The sequence below is a fragment of the Eimeria necatrix genome, genomic scaffold, assembly GCF_000499385.1.
Source record: "Eimeria necatrix Houghton genomic scaffold, Enh_scaff122, whole genome shotgun sequence".
Classification (NCBI taxonomy): Eukaryota; Apicomplexa; class Conoidasida; order Eucoccidiorida; family Eimeriidae; genus Eimeria; species Eimeria necatrix.
In genome coordinates, this window is record NW_013651995.1 from 47,561 (window position 1) to 56,665 (window position 9,105).

The window sequence follows — 9,105 nt, forward strand, 5'->3', positions numbered from 1 at the left end:
CTGGTTGGCTTTGTCTTGACTGAGCACCGTTCCTGTTAACCACCTAGGGTAAAGGAACTGATATTTGAATTGAAGGGGACTTCTGTCGTAGAAAGTTGGCTCAAGGGGAGCGTGCGACGTGCCAGTGTACTCTCCTGTCTTTTGGTCTTCCTCCTATGAGCTTATACTTCTTGTTACACTTCTCTAGAGCGTTTGTATCTGTCAGTGCAGGACTACTTAAGAACCAATGGAAGGACAACTTGGGAAGCAGCTACTATCGCGAGGCCAAGGACTGCTGCTCGCAACGAAAATCTCATTTGCTTGTGACTATACTATGTAAGAATGGATTCTTGAAGCATCAATTTATGCGAAATCTGGGTTTTACTGGATATTTTTAGTCAGTGCCAAACAAGCAGTTGGGAAGTGACCTTTTGTAAAAGCATCCCCAATGGGGCTATTCGTGTGCCAACCGGGACGCAGCTTTTATGTTTATCCTATAATTGTAGCATCGAAGACATTTTCTTAAGAAGCCCTTCACCTACGTTTACTAACTAGGTTCGTCAGCGTTGGCAAAAGTAGGCGCTGCCGCACCGCGAAAAGAGCGAGAGCCACAGGACGCCCCCTGCCACCGAGCATAGGCTTCGCTGCATAATCACAACACTGAGTCATTATTCAGAGCATGTTACCTCGAGTGATTCAGAAGTGAACTGAATATAATAGTGGTTCAAAGTGTTGCTGCCGTCTACGTGAAAGCGCCTACGGTGCTCATTGCCACTACTGCAACTGCGTTGTAGGAGGTTGAAAGGCACGGAAATGCGTTGAGGAAACAAAAATTTACTCGAATAATAGCTAGAAAGCTGGTAATACTTTGTGGGTGAAATAAAATCTGGCTGGATCACGCATCAAACAGCAGAGCCTCCATTATGGAGGTGATCGCTGGTGTTCTAACACCTGCAGCTGAGTCTGTCTCACGTACTAATTCACGCTAAACACTTAAACAAAAAGCAGGTGCTTAATGAGGAACAATGAGCTGGCGTAAATGGTACGTGAAGCAGTACTCGTTGCTCCGCGTTGCTGGTCGACCGCCTAGCTCGGCGGAACCTCGGTTCCCCGTGCAAAAGAAATTACACGGAACAAACCTCGGTTTCCCGAGCAAAATATTGCAGAAGAGCTGGCACAGCCTTCAATAATGAGGGGAAGGTTTCGGAGCAGTCGGAGGGGGAGAGCTACTCAGATGACACTATGAAACTGGAACATTACCAGCCGTAGGAGAATCTTTGCTGTGGAAGCCACAAATTACTTCCACCGGAGTAAACTGCCGCTGTATCGCCCTTGGGGTGCGAATTATAGATTAATTCCTCCATCCTACCGATAGATAGTTCAGGTGTATGCGCAGCTGTGGAAATGCCGGAAGGCGCTGGAGGCAACGGCCCTTCTACCGGCTGTGTGATGGCCTCCTCCTTGGCACTCTGAGCAAATACTTTCACTGCCGCTATATTTATGTAGATCCGCAAGATAAGAGTAATGGGACGGACATCCAGGAGGGCAAGAGATGCGGCTTTATAGGTTTTTCCCTGCGTGGTTGGCCTTGGAGGCAACGTTCCTTCTAAGCATTTGTCGTGGGGATGAGCCCGGAGAATGTTGCATTCCACTTGAAGGTACTTTGTATTCTTCAAGTGTGTGAGGTTTTCACCTAAACGTGTTCCCTTTCATTTCCGGATTCCAGCATCCGGCGACCGTGAAGTGGCCAAAGGTGAAACAAGCAGTTCATCGATGCACTTGGCTCAGAAACAAAGATCTACTTTTTCTCATCACAATTTCAGCGATTCGGGAGCAAATATATCATCATGCACACTTAGAGCATGAGGAATCCGCACTCGTTCGCAAACTGGTACGAGAAGTGCAAGAAGTGCAAACATGAAATTAAAAAATCTGCACAAAATAATCATGCCACTACACACAAAATTATCACGCAATTTTGACTTCAATCCTTCCAGGCCAAAGACGCCGAGGCCAAGCAGCACAAAGAGGGTACTTCAAATTCATTCAAAGGCTTTTGTTCCTAATTTGTTCCTTTTTACACTTTCCTGTGCAGCTGTGAGTGAGCTGCTAGATGCAGAGAAGGTACGGCTGTTTTTCCTCTTTAGGGTCTACTGACAAAAGCCACGGGAAATGCAGAGAATCACGAAAGCCAAAGAAGCTGAAGCAGATGCAGCACATGAGTAAGGCCAACTAAAGGCGAACTTGAAACGAAAGTAGTTATTCGCTCTCCTGCAGGCTCAGAGAGGAGGTGCATTGCTTAATGTTGTTTAGCTTCTTGCAAAATGCACAATAGGCACAGGAAGAGAAAGCAAAACACGAGGAAGCTGAGGCAACGGGCAAGCACCATTCCACATAAGCAAAACGGCGCTGGCATAGAATAAGCTGAGAACAGTTGTTGCTGAGCTAAACGAAATGGAAAAGCAGAAAGAACTCGACCACGAAAAACAAAACCTTAAGAGTCTTATTGAAGAGGAGGTGCTCCACAAAACCCCAACTTGATTTTTTTTGAAGTTGCATCTTGCTTCCATTCCAGCGGCGCGTTGCGGCGGGGATAGAAAAACTGACAGGGGAAGCCCCTGAGGTGTTCCCTGTGAACAAATGATATTAAATGCAGATTTGAAGTTGCGAAACTTGTAGGAGGAGACTCCAAAAGAAGTTGCACTCGCTGAGCAAGAGGCGCAGCCTCCAGAGGAGCAACCAGCTGAGGGTCGGGAAACCACAGCAGCTACAGAACCAGAAAACTGCCTATGGCTGAATAAATCCATTTCTTTTCCCCAACAGAAGAAGCCGCAGAAGAAAAGGCTGAGGAGAAGAGCGCTGAGTTAAACGAAGCCGAAGCCACAGAAGAAAAGGCTGAGGAAAAGAGTGCTGAAGCAAACGAAGCTGAAGCCCCAGAAGAAAAGGCTGAGGAAAAGAGTGCTGAAGCAAACGAAGCTGAAGCCGCAGAAGAAAAGGCTGAGGAGAAGACCGCTGAGCCAAACGAAGCCGCGGCTCTCACTTCTGAGCGTTAGCCTGAGAACTTCGCACAAATGCGAATATAAACTTCATTTACTGCCCTTTTAAAGCCACAGAAGCAGAGCCAGAGGAAGCGCCTCAAGAAGCTTCTGCTCAAGAAGCAGGCGGCGAGGAAGATACTTCCGAAGAGGTGGGACTGTCTACTTCACAAACAAAACCGAAGGCTTAATTCAGTCAATTCACGCGCTCATACGCACGCTTGTGTGATCTCAGGAAGAAAAAAATGAGTACGGTCTCTTCCTACACCGAAATAACTTCAAGAAGCTGTCAATGCGCAAGTAAGCCAAGTAGAAATTCCTCTGCGCAGTTCAGCGACGCCTGATGCTGCTGGTGTTTGATCGAGTCAGGTAAAAGAGGAAGCATGCTTCGCTGGCCCCGAAACGCATCAGTTATTCACTACATTGACTTCAAATAGTCTCAAAACAAAATGAGCACTGCAGATGCGCTTGCAGTTGTTACTGCAATTGGTGCGCCAGTGCCGGCATCAGTTGCTGCAGCGGAAGCTGCATCAGGACTACTGCAGTTCGCATTATAGCTCTTCTTTCAGTCGTTTTTCAACTGCTGTGTCCTTCACTGCAGTCGCTGTTTCTTGCAGTTGTTTCTGCAACTAGTGTCGCTTCTGAAGGGGTCCGCATGCGAGCCTTTCGCTACGCATCTGCCGTCATTTGTTGCTTCAGATCTTCGACTTTGTACACGAAAAAGTTCATTTCAGAGTTGTGCACAGAAGGTGACACTCCTGGAAGAGCCCAACAGAGAGACAAGATGCATCTCAAGGTCGACGATGTCTTCACGAGGTCGGTAAGTCGCGAAGAAAGAAGTTGCAGCGCCTCCGGAAGAAGGTAAATGAAGCTAAACACAAAAAGCAGAAGACTTTGAAAGATGTAGAATTGAAAAGACAACAAATAGTGTCACGCCCATCAGATAGTTACCTGTCAAGCTCAGACACAGATACGCCGTGAAAAATGAACAATGAAGGAATAGAACGAGGCCGATAAGAGAATGAATGCAGCGCAAAACTGTAGTATATCTCAACTGAAAATTTAGAGGGGACGTACATCGCAGAGGCTTTCGAAATGTCCAGTTGGGGGTCAAGAAAATTCCCTTCAATAAACTCGGCGCGAATGCCTTTGACTCGTTTGGCGTTGCGCTGCGCCCGCTGAATTAAATTTCCGTCCAAATCCACCCCAACACCTGTACAAGCCACGCAATTTGTGTTACAGTCATAAAGCAGCTGACGCATGTGCGTGGACAAAAGAGCTCAAGACCCCATAAGGTGGCCAGCCCCAGTGCCACCTGGCCGACGGCTGCGTCAAATTATTCCAGTCACGGATAATGGGAGGCAGTGGGCCACAGAAATTAACGAAAAAAACAAAAGAATGAAAATAATGCGTACCCCTACAGCCGGTGAGGCGACAGCACTCGATGATAAGTCTTCCGTCGCCGCATCCTAAGCTGTACAACAGACCCGTCAGGAAAGCAAAAATACCGTTTGCTTTCCACATTTCAGTAGCCATAATAATCTTTTGACTGGGAGAAAAATGATGAAATAAATATCTTCGGGATTTTGTGAAAATGATTAAGGGAAAGGAGACGCACTCATACACGAAGTCTTTCCCCGTCAGTTCTAGGGCCTTCGCAATATGGCGTATTTTCCCCTAAAAATGAATAGGCAAAGACAAAATGACCGAAGCTTCGTGACTGATCATTAGGGCTTGGAGGCTAGGCCTCGTGTGGAAGTGACTGCGCCCACCACTGGCGTGCCCCTGCGGTCGTTTTTAAAGCAAACACAAAACACAAAAGAAATAGCGCCACTCAAAAACGCGAATTGCACAAAAGCTCCTTCAATAAGCATTGTAGATATTGGCAGCTCAAAGGCCTGCTTTGATGGCGCACTGGAAGGGAGAGACGAAACCGCCGAGGTCCCAACCTCCTTTTGCTTCCACCTAAGGACTCACGTAACACAAAAACTATTATAAGAATGGCGTAACTGGCATAAAAGTCTTCTGCTGGTAATCTATTCTATGTTGATGCAAATTTTTATACTTAGTACAGAGTAACCACAAACCCAAATTATTCAAGAACAAATGCAAGCTATACCTCACAGAGCGCTTACGAAATCAGGGGCTGCGCGACGAAAAGGCATCCAGCCATCATCTTCATCTTCTTCCGAATAATTCAGCAACTCTTCTGTTGCTGGTTCCCATTGATTTGCTCGTTTGGCATCTGGCGGAAGCGTCATGGAGTAAAGGTACACCGGGGGAGAAAAGGGAGAACAGAGCGAGGCTCAAGCTTGTCACTCCTATGAAAGTTTGGACACCCTCTTTTATCTGATAATGGGACAACTGCATGAAATGTAGAAAGCCCCGTTAGACTTCTGTAAGGACGCAGTGCACTGAATGCCCTGAAACTTCCGTTAACATTGGACATGTCAACACCAGCCGACCTATATTTATTAAGAATCAATTAAAGTTTCACATAAATTCTTCATTTCCTCGTGTGAGCCCTTCCTTACGCTGATAAGGGTGGCCTGGCAACGCATGTGAAGGCACCAGCAAAGGCATGCAAAGCCAACAGGACACCCGTGTGAGTTACAAGCTGAGCAGGAACCTTGAACGCCACAGTTCACGGATACCTCACAATTTTACATTTATTTACTTGGGGTCTCTTCTCTGTTTCGCCGCATAAGTATCCGTCAAATGTGCCGGCGCAGACGGGGGCTGGTTCTCCATATTCCGTTGCACTAGAGTGGAGACTGTCGTTCCACACCACTGCACAACTCGCGCCTTGGTTTAATTTCTCACGGGCCTTCTCCTTGAGGTTTACATCTCTGAAGCGCCATGCAGTCCCCTCGCGGCCCCTTCCAAATGAGCCGGAGCAGCAGCAGCTAGACTTGCCTAGGTCTCACCCAACACACAGCAGCACTCCACCAGGCAACTCCTGCAGGCAGCAGGCCGCCACATATTTTGTAGCAGCTTGCAAGTGCTGCGGCTGGGCTTAACAGCAGGGCGCTGACCCGCGGGCTGTGTCTTTGCTTCCATAGGGTGTTCTTGCTGCTACTGGCCCGCAGCTGGCTGTTCGTGGCTGTGCACGAAAAATTCACTAGGCAGTATGGAAGTAAGTGAACTCTGCAGCTCAAACTCTGGTGCTGTGGTCTCAGCCTCTAGCGTATCAGTCTAGTTTTGTGGCTTTCTCTGCTATACAAGCTAGAGATTAGCAACGGACAGAGGCAGGGGTTAGCCAGAGACAAAAACAGAGACAAATGAAATCACACTGAAGTGGACAAAGCCGATTGATTGGCTTTTTCCACAATTGTTTAACAGCTTTTGCACGGAGAAAGAAGACAGGACAACGCAAAAGCGAACTGCAGAGTAGTGAGACTCACCATTCTGCATTCGCCACGAATCTCTTTGTAATTCTGTTCTTTCTGTCGTTCTGTTTCTGCTGCCTCTTGCAGCCCTCAAAGGAGCCTGCAAGACCTCCTGCTGCTGCACCTCGGGGAGGAACAAACCCCTCAGTTGCTGCACGCTCCGCTTCCTCAGGGGCAGCCACAGCCGGCGTTTCTGAAGGTAATGCGGCGGCCCCACAGCCGGCTGGAGGCGCTGCTGCAGCTCCCTCAGGGTCTGCTGCAGCAGCGGGGAGTGGAAGCCCCAAAGCTACTCCAGCTACAGATGCAGCTTCCCCTCGAGCGGCGGACTCCGCACCTGCAGGGTCTGGGCGGCGTCGGCTCTTGGACAGTGAAGATGACTCTCCAGTGAGGCCTCGCGGCCCCAAGAAGAGCCGGCTTGTATCTGACAGTTCAGATGATGATGTTGCTCCGCGGAAAACGCGCATAGCTCCCCGCGCCCAATCCGAAACAGCGGCGGCCAAGGGGAGCCTGCAGCCAAAGCAGCAGCAGAACGGGACTAGCAAAGCAGCAGCACCACCAGCAAGATCCAAGGCCCAGAGTAAGACAGAAGGGGCTTTAGGTGTTTGCCTCGTTGTGTGTGCTGTTTTCTTTATTTGAGACCTTTGGAGCTGTTCTGTAAATCCGTGGTGCACGCAAGCCAAGACTTGCAAGTAGTAAGATAAGGCATGGACGATTGGGTTTTTCTGATTTTGCGGCGTTTGTTCGTAGCATCTAAAAGACGCAACAGCGGCAGTGACAGTAGCAGTGGAAGCAGCAGTTGCAGCAGCAGCGGCAGCAGCAGCGGCAGTGACAGCAGCAGCGGCAGCAGCAGCAGCAGCAGCGAGAGTAGCAGCGAAAGCAGCAGTGGGGAGGAGTCCGATACCCGATCCAGCAGCCGGGCCAAGTCCCGGACATCTCCAGGCAAGAAGAAGCAAGCAGGAAAGACAAAAATGGCGAGACGTCAACATGTAAAGGCGGAGCAGGGGAAGTCACGGAATGTACGTACACCTTCAGCTGGCAGGAAAAACGGAGACACTGCAGACAGCGACGAGGACGGGCAAGAAGAAGAGATAAGCATGGGGGCGTTTGATCCCAAAAAGAGGAGCGCAAAGGACAGGCTCGTCGCTCAATTCCTCAGACGGCAAGTCGGAGAAACTCTTTTAACCCCCGCCCATTTGATTAGCGCACAAAGCATACTTGTATGCGCATAGAGCTGTATGTATAGATATGTGTTACAACGATGGGAGGGCATTTTGCTTCGTGTTTGTCTTTTTTAGTTCCGCCTCCACAGTTCCACCAAGGCGAAACCGCAGCAGCACCAGCTGCAGCCTCATGTACAGCAGGGGCACCCCTCGCAATAGCAGTACCGTCTGCTCATGGGGCAGTTGTTGCATTTGCTCGGTGTTTTTGGTGCTGTCAGATGGTGGTATGCGTGGCCGCAGTGGCCGCCGGAGGACTTTGATTATTCGAAAGAATTGGAAAAGAGAAAGCTGAAGTGGGTCTCTTTAGAGGAGTACGAAGACTTAGATGATGTGGATAAGAACGGATATACAAAAGTGTACCAAATTTCCGCATTTCCGGGTGAGTCATATGCCCCAGTGACATTTTAAATCCAGGTGTCCCTACACCTGGCACGCATCAGAGGCTGGCCGCCTGTTTATGAATGTGGAGCTTGCACTGCGGCTATGCCATTTTATCTGAGCCTTTTCAGTAATTGTCTTTTTTAGGCGTGTTCCGGGACCCCCACGGTAACGCGATAGACTTGCGGCCTGAAGAGGGGCGTCCTTGCTACAAGAACGCAAAGCAGCTATCGGAGTTGGAGTTGTTGCAGCTAATAGCAAAAGCCGTCAAGGGGCAAATGGCGGCGCTGCAGAGTTCACCCTTCGATGAGACAGCGCTGCAACGAGCTTTGCAACAAGTGGGTTCATAGAGGTTTCCGAAAACCTCCTGCCTTTGTATAAAATAGAGAAACACATAGTGTAGGGTAGTTGCAGCCTGCAGTGTCGTACCTCCTCCTAAATTTAGATTTTGGCAGAATACGGTACAGAGAACCTCACCCAGCGCACAAACAGCCCAGCATCCCGTTTGTGTCGAGCGTGGGTCTCTGAGTGCGCATTTAACCAAATACGTTGTCAAGTGAACGTTATCTGTGTTGAAAAGAGACAGATGTGCCCCGCGTTTTGCAAGCGTGGTGGATGCGTTTTGCGCTTCGCCAAGCCCTAGTGCGTTTAGGTGGGGCTGGGACTCCAGAGCGAATGGAATGAAGTCTCATTGTGACTGATTTTTGTTCTACTTATGCGCAGGAGCTGGAAGAAGTGGAGTCGGAGTTTAAACAAATGCAGAAGCGCGCAGAGGCTGCTAAGGGCCGCGCCTGAGGGAGGGCTTGATCCATGCGCAGCTGTACATCTTACATCTGCACAGACCCTGTGTGCAGCAGCCATATGTACACATGCAGTCGTAAATGACGGGCGTTCACTTGGAACCTAGGCTGGAGCCTTTACTTAGGTCTGGTTAGTGCATTTGACAAGCGGCAGACCAAATACCAGACGTTCTCGTCACTACACCTGCGTCCCCGGCCTCAGTCTAGTTATTCAGGAAAAACAGACGTAACATGGGGTACATAGCATGTGTTCGGGCCCCTGACACTACGTAGATCTGTGATGTGCCGGAATACCAAGCAGTAC

The 9,105-nt window shown here is 49.2% G+C and overlaps 3 protein-coding genes across 3 annotated transcripts; 2 read left to right on the forward strand and 1 right to left on the reverse strand.

Moving 5' to 3' along the window:
• Positions 1–1,235: 1,235 nt before the first annotated feature.
• Positions 1,236–1,750, reverse strand: ENH_00008040 (hypothetical protein, conserved; the record flags this gene model as incomplete). Its single annotated transcript, XM_013578628.1, is given in 2 exon segments — positions 1,236–1,670; positions 1,676–1,750. Coding segments are annotated over 2 exon segments (510 nt in total).
• Positions 1,751–2,433: 683 nt separating this feature from the next.
• Positions 2,434–3,205, forward strand: ENH_00008050 (hypothetical protein, conserved; the record flags this gene model as incomplete). The annotated part of the gene is made up of 5 exons (XM_013578629.1): positions 2,434–2,496; positions 2,555–2,602; positions 2,659–2,728; positions 2,803–3,027; positions 3,087–3,205. 5 exons carry the CDS (start codon positions 2,434–2,436, stop codon positions 3,203–3,205), a joined length of 525 nt encoding a protein of 174 aa, XP_013434083.1.
• A 1,471-nt stretch (positions 3,206–4,676) lies between these two features.
• On the forward strand, positions 4,677–8,796 carry ENH_00008060 (hypothetical protein, conserved; the record flags this gene model as incomplete). Its single annotated transcript, XM_013578630.1, is given in 7 exon segments — positions 4,677–4,742; positions 4,746–4,991; positions 6,491–6,980; positions 7,151–7,566; positions 7,864–8,002; positions 8,149–8,339; positions 8,725–8,796. Coding segments are annotated over 7 exon segments (1,620 nt in total).
• Between the last annotated feature and the right edge of the window lie 309 nt (positions 8,797–9,105).